The 27,082-nt window shown below is 35.3% G+C and overlaps 1 protein-coding gene and 1 long non-coding RNA gene across 2 annotated transcripts; both read left to right on the top strand.

Annotated features, from left to right (window-relative positions):
- Positions 1–1,791: 1,791 nt before the first annotated feature.
- On the top strand, positions 1,792–14,963 carry LOC118768593. Its single transcript, XR_005004390.1, has 3 exons — positions 1,792–1,974; positions 4,130–4,410; positions 14,930–14,963. It is a non-coding gene; the product is annotated as an uncharacterized LOC118768593 (long non-coding RNA).
- Positions 14,964–21,018: 6,055 nt separating this feature from the next.
- Positions 21,019–21,837, top strand: LOC118768592. Its single transcript, XM_036515373.1, has 2 exons — positions 21,019–21,212; positions 21,243–21,837. The coding sequence occupies exons 1-2, from the start codon at positions 21,066–21,068 to the stop codon at positions 21,822–21,824; spliced, it is 729 nt and encodes a 242-aa protein (XP_036371266.1). The 5' UTR covers positions 21,019–21,065; the 3' UTR covers positions 21,825–21,837.
- Positions 21,838–27,082: the final 5,245 nt, after the last annotated feature.

Raw genomic sequence — 27,082 nt, 5'->3', positions numbered from 1 at the left:
AATATATACATCCATCATCATCATCATTTAATATCGTTTTCCATGCTGGCATGGGTTAGACGGTTTGACATGGAGCTGGTCAACTGGGGGAGCTGTTCAGACTCCATTTGTCTGTTGAGGCACAGTTTCTACAGCTGGATGACCTTCCTAATACGCCAACCACCCTACAAAGTGTGCAGGTGGCCTTTTCACTGTCGTGTAATAAGCTGGTTATCTATATGTGCACAAACGCACACTCATATATATATATATATATATATTTGCTTATTTATTTAACTATTATCATTAACCTGAAGATTGTCTATAACCATAATTCGAATTTATAATTGAATTTAAATTATTGTAATTCGAATTAGGTTATGGCCATGAAATGTGCGTAGTGGTTTTACTATAATGAACTTTTAATACTTTTTGTTAGTTATATATATAAAAAAATATATATATATATATATAAATATAAATTAATAATTTTATATTTTATATATTTTGCAAATTATATTAATTATTTTTATTTTTGTGTTTTGGTTTGTGTTTTTCACTGTTTGATTTGCCTAATAGTGGTTTTATCTCTAATTTAATTTATATATATATATATTATGGAGATGTACTTGCATAGCAAGTGATTTGATCTGAGATCGTGTGCTGAAACGAAAACAATTGCAGCGTGGAAGGTGTTTATAAGCCATTTAAGAAACACACAAAAGCCGTTCGATTCACTTCAACATTTAAGTTTAATTTGTCAAAATATTTTCGTCGCTTTAAGACCGCGACCTGTTCACTGACAAAAATCCGTGCTGCACAGCGAACAGGTCGCGGTCTTAAAGCGACAAAAATATTTTGACAAATTAAACTTAACCCTTTAGCATTCAAACTGGCCATATCCGGCCAAAAATATTCTGCCTGTTTTATATTCAAACTGGCCAGATCTGATCTCTCACACCAACCCTACAATATCATTTTAAAAATTAACAGCTACCTCATCAAAATCTCAAAACTACAAGATAATGCATGATTAGTTCAAGGCAATTTGGATGAAGAAGCATTTGGCAGAATAATGTGAACACTAAAGGGTTAAATGTTGAAGTGAATCGAACAGCTTTTGTGTGTTTCTTAAATGGCTTACAAACACCTTCCACGCTGCAATTGTATATATATATATATATAAACCTTATTCAGCATGGATTTTTGTCAGTGAACAGGTCTCGGTCTTATAGCGACGAAAATATCTAGAGAATAAAGGTCGAGCGTCTTCAGCCTTTCTTCATTAGACAAATGCTTGAGACCAAGAACCATGTGGGTAACCAGCTTCTGGACTCTTTCGAGATGATGTATGTCTTTGAGGAGATAAGTGTTGACCCCTGCCATAAAACCATGTCTGGCCATTGATCATTTGGAAAAGCAGGGGAATTAGGGTTGCGAACAGCAAAGGCCCCTGGCTGTTGACTATGGGCCCAGATGTTATTTAACCCCTACTAGCTTGGAAACTGTGGATCTTTGTCTTGTAATTTATTTGGTGTCCCTGCCAGTGTTGGTGCCACGTGAAGAATCTCCAGTCCACTCTGTAAAGTGGTTGGCATTTGGAAGGGCATCCAGCTGTTAAAACCCTACCAAAACAGACACAGAAGCCTGGTGCAGTGTCCTTGCCTGGTCAGCTCCTGTCAAACCGTCCAGCATGGAAGGTGAACCTCAAATGACGATGATGATGATGAAACTAAAGATTGTACAAGAAACAAAATAAAAGTTGGAGTAGAACGAAACATGTCTCCCCACATTCTCTCTCTCTCTCTCTTTCTCCATCTTACTACTGTCTGTTTCTCTTTAGGGAATGGCACAGGTGGAGAGTCAATATGGGGTGGAGAGTTTGAAGATGAGTTCCATCCCAGCCTGCGTCATGATCGACCCTACACTCTCAGTATGGCAAACGCCGGGGCCAATTCTAATGGATCACAGTTCTTCATCACAGTCGTTCCTACGGTAAGTTGATCTTATTTAACCCCAGGTCGGTCCTGATCTAGTAGACTTGTGATGAAACATGTCAGCATCCTGTCTTTTATTCAGACATAGTGTATCTAGGACTGTATTATCTAATGTGCCCTTTCTTGTTGTTGTTTAGTCCCAGGTCAGTCCTGATCCAGTTGACCTATGATCAAAGATCTTCCAGCTGTGACCATCCTGTCTTTTATTATTCATGCATCATGTATCTAGGATTACATTATCTAATGTGTCCTTCCTTGTTGCTTAGCCACAGGTCAGTCCTGATCCAGTAGACCTATGATCAAAGATGATCCAATCATGACTATCCAGTTTATTTTTCTCTAATGAGCGACTACATTGTTCAGTGTAACCTTCTCTAAGACTGTAGGCTGTGATTTGGCTTCTGTTTTTAGCAGACTGAACCACCACAGAGTCTGCATTGTTATAACCAACTTACCCCCTCCCCCAACCTTGCTGGCCTTGTGCCAAAATTTGAAACCATTATTGTTGTTGTTCTTCTTGTTGTTAAGGCAGTGAGCTGACAGAATCTGTAGCACATCGGGTGAAATGCTTAGCGTTCTAAGTTCAAATTCCACTGAGGTTGACTTTGCCTTTCACCCTTCTGGGGTCAATAAATTAAATATAAAATATAAAAAAACTAGTCCCATCCAACCAAAATTTCAGGCCTTTTGGCAAAATTTGAAACTGTTATTATTAACCTTATTGTTCTTCCACTGAGGTTGACTTTGCCTTTCATCATTTCAGGGTCAATAAATTAAGTACCAGTTGTGTACTGGGGTCAATATAAAAAAACTAGTCCCATCCACCCAAAATTTCAGGCCTTTTGGCAAAATTTGAAACTGTTATTATTAACCTTATTGTTCTTCCACTGAGGTTGACTTTGCCTTTCATCCTTTTGGGGGTCGATAAATTAAGTACCAGTTGCATACTGGGGTCAATATAATTGATTTATCCTCCACCCCAAGATGGCTGCCCTTGTAGCAATATTTGAAACCATTATTCTTATCATTAAAGCAATGGATTGTCTTAATCATTAGGGCACCAGTAAAAACTCCGTTTTTGCTGTTCTGGCTCTTTGCATTATGAGTTCAAATTTGTCTGGGGTCAGTTTTACCTTTCACCCCTCTGTGGGTGATATGCTACAATACCAGTGATAAACAGGGGTTGACTAACCTCCTCACTTTTAAGTTGTGAATTATTTAGTATTTAATTTGCACTCTTTTACTCTCTCTTTACTTGTTTCAATCATTTGACTGTGGCCATGCTGGAGCACCGCCTTTAGTCGAGCAACTCTACCCCGGGACTTATTCTTTTGTAAGCCCAGTACTTATTCTATCGGTTCTTTTTGCCGAACCGCTAAGTGACGGGGACATAAACACATCAGCATCGGTTGTCAAGCAAATGCTAAGGGGACAAACACAGATACACAAACACACACACGCATATATATATATATATATATATTACGACGGGCTTCTTTCAGTTTCCGTCTACCAGATCCACTCACAAGGCTTTGCTCGGCCCGAGGCTATAGTAGAAGACACTTGCCCAAGGTGCCACGCAGTGGGACTGAACCCGGAACCATGTGGTTGGTAAACAAGCTACTTACCACACAGCCACTCCTGCACTGTGACAATAATAAAGATATGTTATGGCGAAAGTGCGGATAAATTTCGACTTGCCCTTGTACAACAGCAGGCAGGTGTGTAGAATGGGTTTAACGAGGAGGTGTCTACAAGAGGTTGAACAAGTCTATGTATGTTGAGGGAGGCAGTGTATATAATGTATTGAATGAGTGTATATAAGGAGCTGAGGGAGTGTATAGAATGTAGGGAATGAGTGTATACAATGTGTTGAGGGTGTATGTTGAATGGGATGAGGGAGGCAGTGTAGAAAATGTGTTGAAAGAGTGTATATAAGGAGCTGAGGGAGTGTATAGAATGTAGGGGTGAGTGTATACAATGTGTTGAGGGTGTATGTTGAATGGGATGAGGGAGACAGTGTATAGAAAATGTGATGAAAGAATGTATATAAGGAGCTGAGGGAGTGTATAGAATGTTGGGAATGAATTTCTATATATGTCTGCTGTTACACTTGTCCAAATGAATCCTCATTTTCTTTTTCTTCTGGACAGCCATGGTTGGACAACAAACATACAGTGTTTGGTCGAGTGACCAAGGGGATGGAGGTGGTTCAGACCATCAGCACGGTGAAGACCAACCCAAAGACAGACAAACCATACGATGACATCAGGATAGTGAGTGTTACCATTAAGTAGTGCTGTGATCTTCTCCCGGAGCATAGGAGACACTCATTTGTCAACCCTCAATGGGGTACACGAAAGGGACGCTGGACAAAAGACACAGCAGGATAAACAGTCAGAACAACTGGGGTACATGCAAAATGTGTGTGTATGTATGTATATACATGCAGCATTGCCCAGTGTTGCTCGGGTTTGTTTCGGCCCTTTAGAATTGGAATTTTTGAAAAGTAAAAATTTTGCATTATGTAGCTTGTTATTCTCTTTAAGTGAACATTTTTCTGGATGAAATACACCGAAAAATGGCGACACAGCAGTCAAAAAAATCGTAAAAAATCGGGATTTTCATAGAAAAAAAGTACCTTTTTGATGTAAATAATTTTTGGTGTTAACATGGTCTGATATGAATTTTTTCTTCTACGGAATGAAGAGCAAGCCTTCTTCTATCATACTCTCAATTTTGGTCAACTTGCGCCGCAGGGTCTCGGAGGAGATAGTGCTAGTTGAAGGCTACCAAGCCTGCCACACACAGACAAGTTCAGCTTTATATATATTATATATATATATATATATATAATATATATATATATATATATATATATATATAAGTGTGTATATGATTATCAATGTTTATGTTTCTAATATATGTATATCTACAACAGGCATATGTACATGTATGTGTTTATGTATATATGTGTGTGTGTGTATATATATATATATATATATCCCAAAAAGTATACACTTGTAAATATACATATATACACAAAAAGATCCCTTTATGACTGCTTGTGTGTGTGTGTGTGTGTATATATATATATATACATACATACACACACACACACACACATATATATATATGAGCATATCTACACATATTTGTGTTGTGTGTGTGTATTTATATACATGCTCATATACATGTATGTATGCATGAATATATATATATATATGTACATTCTATTCTTTTTTTTGTCAAAAACAAATTTTCTGCCAATAAAATTTATTTTTTTAATATTTCTTTCAAACTTTATTTCACATTTCAAACACAACAAACTAAAACCCCAAACAACATATTATTAAGGTGTGTCTGTGTGTTTGTGTGTGTATATATACTCTTTTACTTGTTTCAGTCATTTGACTGCGGCCATGCTGGAGCACCGCCTTTAGTCAAGCAAATCCTCTCAAATTACACCACAATCTCAGACAATAACAAATAATATTGTATTTATTGCCTGTGAAAATTATAGAATATAAAACAACTTTGATAAAAAATTATACCTACTTTTCTGACGGAAACAATGCCGTTCTGAACATTTTGGCCGCAACTGTATATATATACATGTATATGTATGTATATATATATATATAGAACAATCTTACTTATATGAGTACAGGACACCAAAAGGACGTCGGCCACAATGAGAAACGAAAACATAGACACAAACCCAAGGAACTGGACATTTTTTTAAACAACAAAAAAATAGAGTACAGGACAATTAACACAAAGAAAAAAACCCTTCTTCATTCGCTATGGTTTCATCTACTCTACATTTCTAGCGACTGAAGAAGGGGTTTTTTCTTTGTGTTAATTGTCCTGTACTCTATTTTTTTGTTGTTTAAAAAAATGTCCAGTTCCTTGGGTTTGTGTCTATGTTTTCGTTTCTCATTGTGTTCGACGTCCCTTTTGGTGTCCTGTACTCATATATGCGTGTATATATATACATGTAGAGGTAGGTACGTACATATATGTATATATATATATATATGCATATGTTTTATTTTATTTATTAATATATATGTATATATATATATATATATATATGCGTGTGTGTGTTTGTCTCCCTAGCATTGCTTGACAACCGATGCTGGTTTGTTTACGTCCCCGTCACTTAGAGGTTCGGCAAAAGAGACCAATAGAATAAGTACTGGGCTTGCAAAGAATAAGTCCCAGGGGGCGATTTGCTCGACTAAAAGGCGGTGCTCCAGCATGGCCGCAGTCAAATGACTGAAACAAGTAAAAGAGTAAAGGGAGTATGCGTATGAGAGAGAGAGAGAGAGAGAGAGAGAGATAGTAGCAGATAGTTGTCATTGTTAAATGTGTGTGAATCGCCGAATTGGGTTATCGGGAAAACAAACAGAGTAATTTACTCATTAATTACTTCATACTGAAAGTAATTACTTCATATTAGCAGTAATTATTCAAATTTTGATTCTGCTATTTGCGACAGAGTTCTAACCCAGGAGATGATTGTTGTCAATTATATAGATTATGTATATAAATCATACATTTAAAAAAAAAATATTTTTTGTTACTTGTTTCAGTCATTTGACTACGGCCATGCTGGAGCACCGCCTTTAGTCGAGCAAAACGACCCTGGGACTTATTCTTTGTAAGCAAGCCCAGTACTTATTCTATCGGTCTCTTTTGCCGAACCGCTAAGTGACGGGGACGTAAACACACCAGCATCGGTTGTCAAGCAATGCTAGTGGGGGACAAACACAGACACACAAACACAGACACACAAACACACACATACATATAGATATCATCATCATCATCATTTAGCGTTCGTTTTTCATGCTAGCATGGGGGGTTGGACGGTTCAACTGGGGTCTGTGAAGCCAGAAGGCTGCATCAGGCCCAGTCTGATCTGGCAGTGTTTCTACGGCTGGATGCCCTTCCTAACGCCAACCACTCCGCGAGTGTAGTGGGTGCTTTTTACGTGCCACCCGCACATATACATATATACGACAGGCTTCTATCAGTTTCCGTCTACCAAATCCACTCACAAGGCATTGGTCGACCCAGGGCTATAGCAGAAGACCCTTGCCCAAGATGCCATGCAGTGGGACTGAACCTGGAACCATGTGGTTGGTTAGCAAGCTACTTACCACACAGCCACTCCTGCGCTTATATATATACATATACATATATATATATATATATGTATATATAATATATATATATGCGTGTGTGTGTTTGTCTCCCTAGCATTGCTTGACAACCGATGCTGGTTTGTTTACGTCCCCGTCACTTAGAGGTTCGGCAAAAGAGACCAATAGAATAAGTACTGGGCTTGCAAAGAATAAGTCCCAGGGGGCGATTTGCTCGACTAAAAGGCGGTGCTCCAGCATGGCCGCAGTCAAATGACTGAAACAAGTAAAAGAGTAAAGGGAGTATGCGTATGAGAGAGAGAGAGAGAGAGAGAGAGAGAGATAGTAGCAGATAGTTGTCATTTGTTAAATGTGTGTGAATCGCCGAATTGGGTTATCGGGAAAACAAACAGAGTAATTTACTCATTAATTACTTCATACTGAAAGTAATTACTTCATATTAGCAGTAATTATTCAAATTTTGATTCTGCTATTTGCGACAGAGTTCTAACCCAGGAGATGATTGTTGTCAATTATATAGATTATGTATATAAATCATACATTTAAAAAAAAAATATTTTTTGTTACTTGTTTCAGTCATTTGACTACGGCCATGCTGGAGCACCGCCTTTAGTCGAGCAAAACGACCCTGGGACTTATTCTTTGTAAGCAAGCCCAGTACTTATTCTATCGGTCTCTTTTGCCGAACCGCTAAGTGACGGGGACGTAAACACACCAGCATCGGTTGTCAAGCAATGCTAGTGGGGGACAAACACAGACACACAAACACAGACACACAAACACACACATACATATAGATATCATCATCATCATCATTTAGCGTTCGTTTTTCATGCTAGCATGGGGGGTTGGACGGTTCAACTGGGGTCTGTGAAGCCAGAAGGCTGCATCAGGCCCAGTCTGATCTGGCAGTGTTTCTACGGCTGGATGCCTTCCTAACGCCAACCACTCCGCGAGTGTAGTGGGTGCTTTTTACGTGCCACCCGCACATATACATATATACGACAGGCTTCTATCAGTTTCCGTCTACCAAATCCACTCACAAGGCATTGGTCGACCCAGGGCTATAGCAGAAGACCCTTGCCCAAGATGCCATGCAGTGGGACTGAACCTGGAACCATGTGGTTGGTTAGCAAGCTACTTACCACACAGCCACTCCTGCGCTTATATATATACATATACATATATATATATATATATGTATATATAATATATATTAGTAAAACGGTAAGATAACAAAAGAAAGAAAGAGACCTCAATATTATGTAAATAGAGGAAATTCATCTATAAAATAATATGTTACAATTACTCAATAGTCAAGATAAAACTCTGAGTTTCGGATGCCGAAGTGGAGATCCACAACACCATCTCTTCTGAAACTCAGAGTTTTATCTTGACTATTGAGTAATTTGTAACATATTATATTATATATATAATATATATGTATGTATCTACTTGTTAATATGAGTGTATGTATGTATGTGTGCATATATGTATTGTGTGTATATGTGTATGTATATATTTATTTGTGTGTATGAGTGTATATATATGTATGTATGTATCTATTTGTGTTAATGTATGTATATATATTTGTATATGTGTATATATGTACATGTGTATTTTTGGCCCTCAAAAGTTCTGGCTGGTGTCTGATGTGCTGCAAAACATAGATATATATATTATATATATATATATGTATGTATGTATATGTATGTATATATATGTATGTATATATATGTAATATATATGTATATATATATATATGTATATATATATATGTATAATATATATATATGTAATATATATATATGTATATATATATATGTATATCTATATATGTATATATATATATATATGTATATATATGTATATATATGTGTGTATATATATGTGTATATATATATAAAAGAAATGCACCCATCCTATGGACGGTGTAATTTATTATAATGATGCATTCCTTTGGATGGTTTGATTTGAATTATCCCACAATTAGAAGTCGTTTCAAGTTGATAAGTGTAATATGTATAATTACCATATTCGTTAGCAGTTTATCAAATGGTATTAAGGAACTTAAGGTATGAATAAATTTCCTCTGAACATAAATTTGGCAGTGAGTAATAAATGAAAGTCCATGAAATGGGATCCTCTATCTTACTTGAAGCGTTTTGTATCCTGTACTGAGTTTTCTCGAAATGCCTGACACAACCGCATTGAAGCTTTGTTTCAATGAAAGCCATGTATGATAAAGAAAAGCAAACCTCTATAGCAAACATGCAAATAGAATAATGGCATCAGCATCATCATCATCATCATCGTTTAGCGTCCGTTTTCCATGCTAGCATGGGTTGGACGGTTCAACTGGGGTCAGTGAAGCCAGAAGGCTGCACCAGGCCCAGTCAGATCTGGCAGTGTTTCTACGGCTGGATGCCCTTCCTAACGCCAACCACTCTGTGAGTGTAGTGGGTGCTTTTACGTGCCACCCGCACAGGTGCCAGACGGAGCTGGCAAACGGCCACGAACGGATGGTGCTTTTTACCTGCCACCGGCACAGGGGCCAGGCGAGGCTGGCAAACGGCCACGAACGGATGGTGCTTTTACATGCCACCGGCACAGGGGCCAGGCGAGGCTGGCAACGGCCACGAACGGATGGTGCTTTTACGTGCCACCGGCACAGGGGCCAGGCGAGGCTGGCAAACGGCCACGAACGGATGGTGCTTTTACGTGCCACAGGCACGGGGGCCAGACGGGTCTGGCAAACAGCCACGTGCAGATGGTGCTTTTACGTGCCACCGGCACAGGGGCCAGGCGAGGCTGGCAACGGACACGAACGGATGGTGCTTTTACAAAGATAAATGTCAGCATGCTTATGAGCGGACAGTGTGCGTGAAGTAAGAAGGGTCATGAAAGGTAACTTACTATCAACAGCAATCAGGGAAATCAAGCAAAATACCAATGGAATCCTTTCAGGGAGTCTGGTTGCTAACGGCTACAGTTTGGCGTAGATGTGAAGAATGCAGAAGAAGCATAACTATTGTAGGCCTGCTTTGTTGACAATGATTTTAGTTTTTCCTTCAGGAGCATAGATGAATAAGTTGGCATCTTGAGCAAATGTCTTCTACTATAGGCCCGGACTGACCAAAGCCTTGTGAGTGGATTTGGTAGACGGAAACTGAAAGAAGCCCGTCGTATATATATATATGTGTTTGTCCCCCCTAGCATTGCTTGACAACCAACCCTGGTGTGTTTACGTCCCCGTCACTTAGCGGTTCGGCAAAAGAGACCGATAGAATAAGTACTGGGCTTACAAAAGAATAAGTCCCAGGGTCGATTTGCTCGATTAAAGGCGGTGCTCCAGCATGGCCGCAGTCAAAGGACTGAAACAAGTAAAAGAGAGAGAGAGACAGATAGATATGTTTCTTAATTAGCCACACAGGGCTGAACACAGAGGAGACAAAATACGATGCAGAGCTTTTCTTCTTGGGGAAGAAGTGGGGTGAGATAAGATTCCGATCAATAGTGATCGTGTATCACAGAAATGTCATGAATGCAAAAAGGAAAACAGATTAATTTTATCTGTGGAAAGAAAAGCTTACAGAAAAGACCACGGTAACCTCGGGCAATAATGTCATGCAAAAACAAAAACGCATTACAGTAAGTGGCTCTCTTTTACTCCTTTGTTTTTCTGGTTCGTAGGACTATGCTCAACGTGGATCAGTCATTCACACGTGCCATCCTTGCTACATTCACCCATCTTTGTTTGAAGCATTCACTAGACAAAACTTCCCTCTCTACGCCCACCTTCCTCTTCAAGTGATACTTGAAGAGGTTGATCAGAGATTGACCAGAGAGGAAAGTGTTTGTCTCTAGACCTTTCAGACGCCCCAACCATATACATTCTTTTGCCATAGCCACAAGTAAAATGAAAATGGCTCTTCTTTCCCGTTTGAAGGAAGGAGGTGCGACAATAGACTCTAAGGCAGCTAGCTGGCAGAAACGTTAGCACACCGGGCAAAATGCTTAGTAGTATTTCATGTCTTTACGTTCTGAGTTCAAATTCCGCCTAGGTCGACTTTGCCATTCATCCTTTCAGGGTCGATAAATTAAGTACCTATTGCGTACTGGTGTTGATGTATATATATATATATATATATATATATATATGACAGTCTTCTTTCAGTTTCCGCCTGCCAAATCCACTGACAAGGTTTTTGTTAGCCTCAGGCTTTAGTAGAAAACACTTGCCCAAGGTGCCATGCTTCTTACCACACTGCCATTCCCACGCCTGGAGATTAAAATACAAAATAATGAAGCAAGGCGCAGGAGTGGCTGTGTGGTAAGTAGCTTGTTTACCAACCACATGGTTCCAGGTTCAGTCCCACTGCGTAGCAGTGTCTTCTACTATAGCCTCGGGCCGACCAAAGCCTTGTGAGTGGATTTGGTAGACGGAAACTGAAAGAAGCCCGTCGTATATATGTGTATATATATATATATATATATATGTATGTATGTGTGTCTGTGTTTGTCCCCCTAGCATTGCTTGACAACCGATGCTGGTGTGTTTACGTCCCTGTTACTTAGCGGTTCGGCAAAAGAGACCGATAGAATAAGTACTGGGTTTACAAAAGAATAAGTCCCGGGGTCAATTTGCTCGACTAAAGGCGGTGCTCCAGCATGGCTGCAGTCAAATGACTGAAACAAGTAAAAGAGTAAAAGAGTAAGTTTAGATATAGAATGTAATGAGAGAGAGAGATGAGACTCTAAATTAGAAGTCTTTTTTGAATGATGCAAAATGTTTTACTTTTCCATTTTCTATTTTAATATGGATTTGGTAGATGAATTCTCGTGATTTAACAGCCATACAGAGGTCTCGGTCATTGGCTCAATACATACATATATACATTCCTATAACAATAGAATCTGACTAGAAGGAGATGTGGCTGTTATTTCTGGCAGGGTTAGCTACTCTAAAGCATTCTCCCACCTTGCTTCGTTCAATGTCCGACACATTAACGATGATGTCATTCACTGCATAAATAATAGTCCTTTCTTCTAAAGGCACAAGGCCTGACATTTTGTAGGGAAGCGGACGGTCGACTACATCGGCCTCAGTACTCAAATGATACTTGTTTTATTGACCCTGGGAAGATGAAACAATAGTCGACCTCGGTGGAATTTGAACTTGGAACGTAGCTATGAGTGAAATGCCACTAAGCATTTCGCCCAGTATGCTAACGATTCTTAATAATGATAATAATAATAATAACTATAATGAGCTTATTGTATACGATATTAGGGTCACTACAACTTATTGGAAAAAAGTATGCCTGTATGTGTGTGTGTATATGGGTGTGTTTGTAGGTACATGTTTATATGTATATATATGTATGTGTGTGTGTGTGTAGCTATATAAGCATGTATACAAATTAAATGTTGAGGATGGGATTTTTCCATATAAAGAAAGAAGGCAAAATAAGTGAATATGATTGGTTCAGAAACATGAAACACTTGAATGGAAATGCATGGAGACATGGTGGAGGTGGTGGTGGTAATGTTGGAGAGATGTAAAGAGAGAGAGAAAGAATATAGAATTGGATGGGAGGTGGGGGAGGGTGTCATTCATACAGTCTGTGGCAATCTGAGATAGGCGTGTCGATGCAATCTGGCTAACATATACTACAACACACCAACATATACACACACATACCTATACACTACAACAGACACATACTTTTAAACCAAGATACATACCCATGACAAGGTAACACCCACCAGGTATCTAGAAACTTCTTCCTGGTAGATTATAAATATAGCTGTAAGTGCTGTACACAGGCCATACCATTGCCACTCTTGCATATTTCTGAGAGAGACAGTCTTCAGGCTAGAATGAACCCCTCAACACAAGTAATTCAGGTAACTATTTTAATTAACGCACATTTGACTAAAACACTTCGTTAAAGCTTCATTAGAACTATTTCAAACATAAACTTTTATATTGGAATTTGTTTTATTTTCAGGCGGTATTTTATAAGCTAGAAACTTTTCAAAGATTTTACACTGTTACATTACAAGTAAAAATTTTCATTTCCAGAATATAAAATAAAGTATAGTTTGGTTATGACTATGTCAAAACTAATTTGATGGAAATTAAAGGAACGGATATGTTCATCTAAGAATACACAATTTTAAGTAGTTTATAGTGGATTTCTAATTCTCAAGTGAAATTTGAAATTTCTAAATTAATTTTATTGCTGTTAAATTGTTAGTTTTCTGTAAACTTAATGTTTTAAAAGCTTAGCAAGGGAGAAGGGCCCTGCCGATGGTCCTTTATATTTCCAGGGTCTTCAAATGTGGTGAATGGAAGATAGACATTCTCAAAACAAGAGACTTAACATGAATGCATACAACAGAGAAATCCTCTCCTAAAAAGCATCTCAAGAGCCAGGTGATGGTGTCGAAAAAGGTGATAGATTAAGTCTGCAACCCAGGGAGGCAACAAAAGGATTTGAACTCAGATCATAAAGAACCACATTAAATACTACAAGAAATCTTGTCAAATATTTAATTCCATCAGACCACCACCTCAGACTGGCATTTTAATTATCGACCCTTGCATGATAAAAATCAAAATTAATCTCAGCAGACAAAGAGAATAAATACCACAAGGTATTAAGTCCATATGTTCTAACGACTCTACTAATTGATCTTTTTCTTCTTTTAATCAATGAAATGTTTTAAACTGCTTTTTTATTTTAATATTAAACTTTGTGTATAAATGGAATTGTTCTGGTGATTTCATTTCTATTTTATATCTTGAAGCAAACAAGAAGAATTGTTTAAATATTAAACAATTTGGTGACAACAAATATTTTCTCTCTCAGCACATCTTTATCCTACATCAACATTTTAATGTACAATGCATTAAATATGTTTTCTCACCATCTTCGATATTATTTATCAGATGGATGGCTTCTGAGAATTATTTCACGTTGTCTGCATTTATTATAAACTCTATTACAAAACCAACTACAAAGTCCCTAAAATGCCCCTAAAAACATGTTAGATAATAACAACTTATGGGTGAGGTCATGGATAGAACGTCTGACCATAGGGCAGCTAGATAAGAATTAACTTTCAGTTAAACATCAACAACAGAAGCCATAATTTTAATTTATTGTAAACAAATATATTTGTTACATTTCAAATATAATTTTTATAAAAATAATTTTAGTATTTCAACTTCATAAATTGTTTTCTGACATAAAAGTTAAACATTCTATTAAATTTTAAAAGATTATAGTTTTGATATATTTTTATAAATTACATTTAAATATTGTATTTGAAGGAATAATCTATGTTATAATTTGGTAAATTTAGAAATATTCTTGGAGATTTCTGTGGAATTATCAACTTGGTTGAGAAATAGAATAGTGACGGCTTTTTTTTTCAAGTGTAGATTTGTGGATGAGAAAGACATGAATAATATTTGAAGAGAGGTGTGGCATTTATAGAGATAGGTAACAGACTAAATGGTGGTGGTCGTGGTGGTAGAAGATTTCAAGTTATGTATGTAATGTGTGGCTGATATGTTTTATTCCTTAGTTATTGAACCATGGCCATGCTGGAGCATTGCCTCGATGTATTTAACTGATCGTATCAGCACCGGTATTTCTTTTTAAGTCCGGTACATATTTTAACTGAATCTATTTGTGGATCAGCTAGGTTAGGAATGAAGTTGAAATTTTAATTAAACAGTAAGTACTAATGATTAAATGATGGAAAGAGATATATATATATATATATATATATATATATATACTGCCAGATTTGACTATATAGCCTTCTGGCTTATAGAACCGTCCAACCCATAGCATGGAAAACGGATAAATGATGATGATGATATGATGATATATATATATATATATATATATAAAGTGAGAGAGAAATACACACTTGTATACATACATATATACGCACACTCTTCCCATTTGTGCTAATTTCCTCCTACCATTTTATATTTTCTTTATTTTTGCCCCACCAACAGTGCATGACAACCGATGTTGGTGTGTTTACATCCCTGCAACTTAGTTGTTCAGCAAAAGACACCAATAGAATAAGTACTAGGCTTACAAAGAATAAGTCCTGGGGTCAATTTGTTTGACTAAAGGTGGTACTCCAGTATGGCCACAGTCAAATGACTGAAACAAGTACAAAAATAAAAGAATACATATATATACATATATACACGTACACTATATCTACACACACACATAGACATAATATATACATGTTTATGTAAAAGGGAAATAAAATGTTGAAGTTGATATTGAAAAGGAGAGAGGGAATGAGAGAAAGAGAGAGAGAGAGAAGAAAGTAAAAGAAGAGAAGGACATATGAAGGATATAAAATAGGAGAGGGAGGGTTGTTATAAAAGAATATATTATATAAATCTTGGCATTTTACGTTTGATATTACGTAAAATTCGAGATCCATTTAAACCCAGAGAGTCCATGTGATTACATTTATCCTTTACATAATCTATTAACGTATCGATGTGATCTGTTTTGATTAGTGTTCGGTAACATGTCACAATATGAAGAAAACTTGGTAACATGGACTTTTCCTGTTCTTAAGATTTCACATTCTACATTGTTAGCAGTGTTTTTCACATTATTCTATTGATATTCCATAGAAATTATAGTTGGTTCTGATTTTTTGCTAAAACGTTTCCTATTGAGATGTCAGATGAAACAAACAATGAGAACAAACAACAGATGTTTTTCTCTTTGATCTCATTGTTTCCGTCTGATATGAAATGTTGTAGCAGGAAATCAGTCCTTATTATAATTTCTACCGATAATATCTGTAGAAATAACCTCAACGAAATTTTATATTCCTTCTTACTCCAAAACTTTTCACCATCACTTATATTCAGTCAATAAAGATAATGGTGTATTTATATCTCAAAGTTTTATTTCTAATGATTATTCCATTGAAAACAGTTTAAATGTTTAACTTCACTGTCAATTAAACAATTTACTAAATATATTTAATGAAATGTGTGTTTTCCTTGAAATTGTTTGAATGAATCAAGTAAATACTATTTTATAAAAGCTTTTCACAAAACTTATAAAGTTTTCATTTTTTTTCAGCTTTCATGTAAAAATTAGTGAATTTTGAAGAGATAAATTGTATTCCAAAGGAAGAAAACAAAATCCACAGAAAAGAATATATTTACAGAAAAAGATAATAATTCTATATTCATAAAATGGAGAAGATTAATGAAGAAAACAAAATGTTGGCTCTCATTCCTGCCACAGTCTGTGAAACAAGACCAATTTATAAGGAAACTACACCAAATCTTCCCCAAATATTACATACACAAAACACAAAGAAAACAGAAGAACAGGAAAGAAAAGACACAAAGAAATCTGAGGAACAGGAAAAGTCCATGTTACCAAGTTTTCTTCATATTGTGACATGTTACCGAACACTAATCAAAACAGACCACATCAATACGTTTATAGATTATGTAAAGGATAAATGTAATCAAATGGACTCTCTGGGTTTAAATGGATCTCGTGTTTTACATAATGTCAAACGTAAAATGCCAAGATTTCTGGAATTTGCAAAACAAAATAATGATTTTGTTCACCAAAACCTTGATTGGTTTCAACAAAGACTCTGTGACATTTATGTCACCTGTAACCCATACAACCACAAGACCATTGAACCACCAAAAGTAACCACAAAATTTCGGCCTCTTCGGCCAGCTGTGACCACAGAAACAAGGATTGAGGAATCTGGTGAAGACTTAAGCAACCCAATATCCAATATTGTTGTCATACAAGGGGGTATTGTAACATATTCCCGCCACTGTATGACAATATGTTGTGTAACAAGAGACGGCAACAGAAATGAAGTTCATTGCTCATCTTCTGTTACTGACTTTACTAGAATCAGTCAAGACACAGTCCTGGCCACCCTACCCTTCAAAAAAATGATTCTTATTATCAACCCTTTAAGTTTGGAAATCAAAAGAATTCAACTAGGATTAATCTTGGTTTCTTATTTGGAACATTCTACGCTTATAGGTGTAGAAATGTTTGGTCGGACCATATACGTCATTGACTGGGAAGAGAATAGAATAAAATACAAATTCATAACCAAAGAAACACCAACAGATATTGCTGTAGGAGCACAAAATAAACTCTTAGTATCCTTTTCCAGTATTAACAGGGTTACCTGTTACAATGTGGATGGCCAGCAGTTATTTGAGGTGGATACCAATTCCCTGGACATTCCAAGCCACATCACTGTGTACCAAAACCATTTTTATGTCCTCCAGGGACATATTATTTATCGGATATCAGGTACAGGTGCTGTGACAACAAGAGAAATTGGCATGAAATGCCGCCATATTTCTGTTGGCAAAGAAAACATTTTTGTAACCGATTATTTTGATGCCCTTCATATCATTGGAACAAATGAAGACTTTTGGCCCAGGCAGTCATATAACCCTCAGCTATGGAGCCCAACATTGAACAACTGTATTTATATTGAGGATTGCTACAATATGACTAATATTCTACCTATGTCTACATCTTCTATATTAATATTCTACAGGAATAATAAAGCTATATTATTCACTGAGACTGGAGAAATAATTAACCAAAATAATTCAACTTTCCTTGAGATTCCTTCTTGCTTTTGTAGAATGAATTCTAAAGGATTTCTGGTGTTTTACCGTGAAAACAAAGAATTTCAGTGTATCACATGCCCTGAGCTAATGAAAGGCCCTTTAATGAAAGTCCATACTGATTACATTAAACTATGTCATGTTGTATCAAATAAGTGTTTAGCTCTAACCACAAATGGAAACAAACACGAGGTCCATATCCTCTTGATCAACGAAGATAAAGTTGACATTGCAGAAAGAATTTCTCTGGGACATCATAATGTCAGCATTGCTGCAACTCCAATTAATTTTGTAGTCGTAGATGGAAGCGAAAATAAAATGGTATTTTATTCCACATGTGGTGAAGAACTTTTTCAAAAATACCTTCCATTCTATGGCTACCCTCATCACATCTACTCTGATAATGTTTATTTCTATGTCCTCTTCAAGAGACACTCTGTTCTCAGATGTTACGATCTATATGGAGAAATGAAATGGCAGTGGGATCTGCCCTTCCTGTTCACCCTCACATTGCTGTTTTCCAAGGAACTCTTTATGTCCCGGACACTCAACTCAACAGGGTTCATCTTATAAGTACCAAGACCGGTCGTCTGGCTGTTGTTTACACACAAAAAATCCTTAATCAGAAATCTAAATCTACGACTCAAAGAAAAGGAGAATGACCAAAAACTTGTCATTGGCGAAATATGTTATCTGTCCAATGGACAGTTGGTGGTGTCTGACATCAACCATGATTGCTTGTTATACATTTCTGAGGAAGGAGACATTGTGTCCAGATTATCTCTGCCGTCTACAGCCACAGATATATGTCGATGGGATTCTAATCATATAGGTGTCACATTACCCCTACAGAAACAATTATGGGTCATCGGAAACCTATCAAAGACAGTGAGAAGTGTATCATTAAGGCAGCCTTATGTACGGATGTGTAAGATGGGTGAAGGTGAAATTGTTTGTTATTGTGATAAACCATCACATTTAAACATTTTAGCCATCATTTATTATAATCAAGTTGAAGTAATTAAGACAATTAATATCCCTGTTTTTGTGAAATCATTATCAATAGACAAGAAAACAGAAAAGCTATTAATTGTTACTAAGGAAAAAGTTTTTCAGTACAACACTACAATAGGTGGTGGTGGTCATGGCGGTCGTCAAATGGTCCCCAGTGTTTTAATGTCCCAAGTGAAACGTCCCCTCAATCTCCAAGGTGGATCTATTGACCAAACGTTTGTTTATCTGATAGACAGAAGCCGTATGTTTGCCATAAACGATCATAATTTGTTGGTTAATGATCTCGTTACAAATAATCAACTTAATTATTATATCGACCTGGTGGATGTATTTTCCAGAAACATTTCTGTCAGTGAAATGTTGTCTTCCACTTTACATCTACAGGACCTCACAGTTTCTGATAAAGCCAGACATATTCCTGTCCCTAAACATTTGGGAGACAAAGGACCAGCAGAGATTAGATCTTTGGGTCTTACAGAAAATAATCTGATTGCAGGATGTGACATGGAGAATGGAAACATTAAGATATTCACATTGGATGGTCACGTTTTGGATTCAATCAAAGTGAATGTTCATAGATATATTAAAATGTGTCGATGGCAGTCAAACACACTGGTCATTATGACTGGGGATCGTAATGATGATAATAAACACCAACTGTTGACATTAAAAGTGGAATTTCCATTGTCGTTGGTAATTTACCAAACGAGAAATAATTATGAATGTGTGGCTTCTTTATCAAACAATCAACTGATTTTTAGTGATTGGAGAGATGGAGATCATTTGTATTTTGTTGATATTGATGAAATACATTCGAGTGTGGAGGAAATAAAAAAAATAGACATACCTGAACCATTAAGAATGAGAAAAGAAGATGGAAATTATTTTGATAGAATCCATGATATTAAAGTTACTTCTGAAAATGTCATCATTGTCTTCAACTGGAGATTCATCATTTTCTTCAAAAGTAATGGTCAATATCTACATTCAGTCAGACACTACATGCTGTATGATTATTTTTTTAGGGGTGTTGATGACAGGATGACAATTGATGACAGTTTTTTGTACATTTATGGTCAGTGGGATAAATATTTTGGTTTCTCTGGATATCGAAACATTTTGTGTTTGACCCAGAATGGGGAATACAAGAGAATATTTTTAAATAAAAGAATTTATAAAAATGAAGTATATTTCTCCAGTATAGACTGTAAAGGACCAAGGTTTGTCGGAAGTCTCACGAGGGGAAGGAGAGAGAATGAATTGTATGTTGAAGGGTTGTTTATGGTGAATCGAGACAGCTTCACGGTTGCTCGTTTACAAACAGACGAATGTCCTGTTCAAGTAAAAGATTTTGATGTTTCTGAGGAAGGAAAGACAGTTGTGTGTGAAAAAGTCAATAATGGAAATGTTAAAATATTCGATGAAGACGGCCAGTTGCTATGTCACAGAAATGTTGCAAGTTTAGTTGGTGGTGTGTGTTTTGCACAAGAATCACACATAATGGCCACGGTTCCTAAAAGGAAAGAAATATTTCAACTGAATGGAGAAGATTTGCAGACATCTCAAGTTTGGTCGAGTCTCATCCCTTATGGTGTAATATGGAGAAAAGTGGGGGGTATTTACTGGTGTGTACATATTGAATTGATTGAATGTCATTGCATAAAGATTGATGGGGACCAAGTGAACATTCTGGAATCTGTGTCGTCATTAAATCTTGATTCTGGTCTTCATTTCCCTTCCATTACATCTGAAACGAACAAGGAAATATTCAGTAAGGAATTAATTAATAAATTGGAATACAGAGGAGGAGATGGAGATGGAGGAGGAAGAAGAAGAGGTAAATCAGGTGAAATAATTGGTGAAGGTAGATTAAAGGTGAGATGTGGTAATTACATAGCGGAGATTAATAATTCAGGAATTGATGAAATATCAGTGAGGAAACTTCCATATAGGACAGCAATGGTCCCTCTTTCCATTCCTGCATTCAAGGAACCTGTTGATTATGATTTTATGGACATTAGGGACCGGAACAGTAAACTAATTAAGTTAGATGAAAATGTGAGTGTGTTGATGTTTCGAGAAAGTGTCACATTAATCAGAACAACAACAACAACAGTGGACATACTTCAACATGAACAACAACAACGACCACCCCTGGACATATGTCGGTGGACAGAGGAATGTTTCATTGTCGCCTTTGGGAGAGAAATGACGGTCTTCAACAGGGATCTCCGTCGTTTAAAAACCATCAGAACTGAGAAATACTACAACAGGATTTATAAATACAATGACAATCAACTCGTGTGTGGTGGTCATTATTTTAGAGACATAACTCAAGAAGAGAGACACAAGAAATACCAAAGAATATGGAGAAACAACAAGTTTTACTATTATTGCGATGACCCCGACACCTTTGACTCTTATTATGTGGATGTGGTTGATATCAACGATGGGAAATGTAAAGATGAAGTGTGTGGTGGGAAGATGGGGAGATTGGGAAGGTTTGAGGGAGATGAAAGGGTGGATGGTGTGGGAGTCACATCTTTTGGTGATGTTGTTGTTTTGAGGAGGGAGATGGAGGAGGAGGAGAATTTTGGATATTGTGAAGCTTTGTGTCTTGTGGAATGGTTCAGGGAAAAGTCTTTAGTGAGGAGGATAGGAATAGAAGGAGGGATGTTTTATGGTCGGGGATATGTAATAAGACCTCGTCTGACCATAATTGGTGAATGTGTTTATATAACAGATTTAAGAAACAATATTTACGAAATACCTCGACATATTGAAGAGGAAACATCTGAAGATGATGAAATCCTGATATCTGAAGATAATCCAAAATATTTACTCCTCAGATGGGATGATAATGAAGTGTTTGAAGTTCTTGGTTTGGATGTTTCAGACAATTCTTTGATGGTTTTTGGAATTATTCCTGGACGTCAATCTTTTGCTTTCTTTTATTTTGACAAATAAATATTTCCAGAAAAATTAAACTCTGATCTTATTATTATTATTGTAAATGGGTTCACCCTGGAATCGAACCTGCATCGCATACATTGCATTCTACACACCAACAATCAGTGTTATAACATTCCTCAACACACTCTCTTTGTGTGTATGTATATTTATATACGGTATATATACATATGTTTATATATACATACACACATATTTAGGAATGTATGTATAGAAATAAGTCTATAAACAAAATTATGAGCCCACTTTTGAATATATACACATAACGAGGTGCTCCAGCATGGCCGCATTCAGATCACTGAAAACAAGTAAAAAAGAATGTGTAACAGTTTTACTAAAATGTGTATATACACGCATCTGTGTGTATATATATATATATATATATATAAGAAATATTGAATTTCTAAATCTCTCGTATATGTATATAAGGACACAGGGAAAAAATGTGTCAAAGCTATCAGGAGGCGTTCGATGCCTCCTAGGGCTATACAGCGGTGGTGTACACCCTACTGTCACGTTCTTGTTAGATTGACAGTATACAACCATTCTCTATATATATATATATATATATAATAATAATAATAATAATATTAGGGAGTAAATCCAAACTTACAGGGAAAAATTAGATTAGGATTAAATGTAATTTTACAGTATAAATATATATATTAAATTAGAGATGGAACCACTATTAGGCAAATCAAACAGTGAAAAACATAAACCAAAACATAGAAATAAAATTAATTAATATAATATACAAAATATATAAAAAATATAAAATTCAAAATTTAAATTATTTAAGTTTTAAGTTAAAATTTTAAAAAATAAAAAAATATTTTTTAATTATTAATTTATACCTATAAATTTTATATATATATAAATATATATTTTATTATTTTTATTTTTATTATTATTTTAATTTAGTTTTATTTTTAATTTCTTAAATTAAAAAAAAATTTTTTTTTAATTTTAAATATATATAACTATCAAAAATTATTAAAAAGTTTAATATAAGATAAAAAGTAAAACCACTACGATCGTTTCATGCCCATAACCTAATTCAAATAACAATAATTTAAATTCAATTAATAATCCGAATTACGGTTAATGATAATATTCAAATAAATAATGATAATATTTAAATAAAGAATCAAATATATTTAAACAATATTTTTTTAAGAAATAAAGAAAATAATAATTTTTCTTATAAAAAACTCTATTATCAAACTAGAAACTTTAACGATTATAATGATAAATATTAATTTTTAAGGTAAGAAACCCACAAATAATCTAATCTCAGTTATAGTCAATATCTAATTACCTAAATATTTTACAAAAAACAAAAGAAAAACCATTCATATTATTAAATATAATTTCAAGTCAAATAATTATATAATATTTGAATATTAATTAAATTATCAATGAATATATATAGATGTATATAAATATAAGAATTAAGATCTAAAATTATCTCTATCAATAAATATATATGCACATATAATAAAGACCTAATAAATTAATTATTCATTATTACTTATAAATATATGGACGGTACTGAGTTGTCAAATATTTAAACCAAATTTTCTCAAAACAACTTGTCCGACCGTCCCTTTGGCCTCGCCTTTGAGAAACACTGATTTAACCTAAACTTGAGACACTAGCAAAAGAAGAAAGAAAGATAGACTTACTTTCTATTCCAAGGAAAAACAAATATGCAACCGAAGAGTTTAAAGTACCAGTAATGATAAGGCTGTAGACTGGGAGAACACAAACATGGTAAATCCTTTATTAGCAAGAAAATAGTATTTTCTTCCTTGAATAAAAAGCAATCCATGTTTTCTTTTCAGTAAAAAATAATTAAGTATCTTCATATCAAATTTGAGCACAATCGGATCGAAGATGCCCGAGATCCCAGAAGACACACAGACAGACAGAACGGATTTTATATTAGAGATGTATGTTCATATATATATATATATATATATATATACCCATCATTCTAACCATACAACATACATTTACAGATATATATATATATTATGTTTATAAATCAGAGCCTTACCGTACATAAATGCCTCACACTTCGAGGGACTATTAAAGTCAAACTGCCATAATTAACACATTATATATGTATCATCATCATCATCATCGTTATTTAATATATATATATATACATATATCTATATATATATATATATATATATATATATGTATATATATATATAATATATATATATATATATATATATATATATATATATATATATACGTATGTTTGTCTGCTCCACAAATGTATAGGCAGAGGTGTTCCTGTGTGGTAAGAAGTTTCCTTTCCAACAACAGGGTTCCAAGTTCGGTCCTACTGCATGGTACCTAGGGCAATTCACTTCTATTTCGACCTTTGACCTTGGGCCTTGTAATTGGACCTCTTCAGATGGAAACTGAAATGAGCCCATCAGACATATATATATATATATTATATATATATATAGATAGATAGATACATAGATAGATAGATAGATAGATAGATAGAGAGAGAGAGATTTGTGCATGTAGGTGTGTGGTGTGTCTGTCTACCCCACCACCACCATAACTTGAAAACCGATGGTGGTGTGTTTACATCCTTGTAATTTCATTCGGTAAAAAAGACTGCCAGAATATGTAATAAGCTTTCAAAGAGTAAGCCCTGGGTTCAATTGTTCGGCTAAAGCCCTTTAAGGTATTGCTCCAGCATGACCACAGTCCCATTGCTGAAACAAGTAAAAGAATAAAAGAGTGTTTGTATATCTATATAGATGGAGGGTTAGATAAATAGATAGAAAGAAAGATAGGAAGATAGATAGATAGACAGATAGATAGATAGATAGATAGATAGATAGATAGACAGACAGACAGATAGATAGATAGATAGATAGATAGATAGATAGATAGATAGAGAATATGATGATACTGTGGTGCCCCTGCATGGCCGTGACCTTTACACTAGAGGTCAATATTACATATATATATATATATGTTCTTTTACTTGTTTTAGTCACTTGACAGTGGCCATGTTGGAGCACCACCTTCAGTCAGACATATCAACCACGGGACTGATTCAATGTAAGCCTCGTACTCATTCTGTCAGTCACTGTTGCCGAACCACAAAGTTACAGGGATGTAAACACACCAACATCGGTTGTCAAGCAATGGTGTCGGGACAACCACAAACACACGAATATATATACGTATCTATACAAGCTTCTCTCAGTTTCCGTCTACCATATCCACTCACGGGGATCTGCTTGGACTAAGGCTACAGTATAAGACACTTGTCCAAAGCGCCTCTCAGTGGGACAGAACCTGGGACCATGTAGTTGGGACACAGGCTTCTTATCAGACAGCTACACTTGTGCCTATATGTATATATAAGCAAACATCAGTCTATATAGATATATATACATATATACATATATCTATCTATCTGTGTGTACTGTCCGACGAACGGGTACGTGAAACTCAGAGTAACAGGTTTTGTTGAATTTTCTGCTGCTTTAAATAAAGTATATATATATATATATATCAATCTGTCTATCCATCTATTTATATATATATATATATATATATATATATATATATATATATAATATATATATATATATAATATATATATATATATAAAATATTATTAGAGACAAAACCACTATTTTGCAAAACAAACAAGGAAAGACTTAATCAATACATAAAATTTTAATAAATAGTCAAAAAAACCGCCACTACAATCGTTTCTTGTCTTGATCGACAATCTTCAGGTGGACTTCCAATCTAAAAAATCAATATTTTAAAATATAAAAATAATAATTTTAAAATAATTAAAGTATGAATGAAAAAATATAAGTATATAATCCATATATAACCTATATATAATCCATATATAATCAATATATAAACAATATATAAACTATATATATATTTATATATATTTATATACACTTATATATATATATCTGTCTATGTATATATATGTGTATAGCTTTATAGAAAAACAAAAGACAAAACCGGGCGTATGATCAACAAGCAAGTGTATTTGTTTGACACTCGGAAAACTAGTAAAATTGCTTCATGTTTCGAGCCTATGCTCTTCAACAGAAAGGAATAAGACAAAATACATCAAGAAAGAACGAAAACAATGTTTAGAGTTCAGATCTCCATCATCAGATATGTATGTAAGTATGTATGTATGTGTGTATGTGTGTGTTTGTATGTGTGTATGTATGTATTTGATGTTGCTTATAATAAATTTTATTAAAGGGTACATCTCCATTCTCTTGTCTTCATTTGAATGATTATAAACCATGGTTTATATGCAAACCTATCATTTTCCCTAAACATATTAGGTATTTAACCAGTAACTCCTTGTATGGTGCCATCCCTTAACTAAGGCTAATTTCACCTCTAATTGAACTTATGAATATATGAAAACATCCAAGATTGTATTCTGATAGGAAAAAGGAAAACACCCAAAGGTGCTGCTTCACCTTTTTAATCAGTGAACGGAAATAAAAATAGAATAAATAAATATATTTTTAATAAATTCAAAATAACACAATGATTGTGATGGTGATGATGATGATGATGAAGATGATAATGCTGTTGTTGTTGTTGTTGTTGGTGGTGGTGTAAGTATTTGCATTCAGACTGAAGAAAGTGAAATTTATACTGAACAATGCATATTCATTAGAAAAACCACAGTTTCTAAGGGTTTTAAAAGCAAAACCCTTGAGATGACCCTGAATCTGTAAATGAATGTGTTATCAGTTTGCAAAGAGGTTTCAATTATATTTATTTTTGTCTAAAGGCAGCTTAGCCATTGTGACACAAAAGCAGATTGTTAGATGTTGAGAGGGAGGGAGGGGAAACGAAATCAAAAGAACAACAAGGATCAAATGATTTCAGAGTGATTATTTGAAGAGAGAGAGAGAGAGAGAGAGAGAGAGAGAGACAAAGGAAAGAATGAAGTTGTGTACAGGAAAACAAAAACAATACACAAATCAAATGTGTGTAATAAACATTGAGGATTGTTGAATTTGAAGACCAACAATACACAACAATCTAGGCTGATTGTAGTGTGTGTGTGTGTGTGTGTGTGCATGTATGTATTAATGTGATCACGTGACCGACCAGACCATCAGATGTTGTTACACATCGCTGGTCACAATGCATTCGCATTGTTGCAGCCTTCGAATGACGCCACCCCGCTGGCTAAGCGAGCAGGCCAA

The sequence above is a fragment of the Octopus sinensis genome, linkage group LG30, assembly GCF_006345805.1.
Source record: "Octopus sinensis linkage group LG30, ASM634580v1, whole genome shotgun sequence".
NCBI lineage: Eukaryota > Metazoa > Mollusca > Cephalopoda > Octopoda > Octopodidae > Octopus > Octopus sinensis.
The sequence above is the reverse complement of the archived record's forward strand: the minus strand, read 5'-3'. Positions and strand labels throughout refer to the sequence as shown.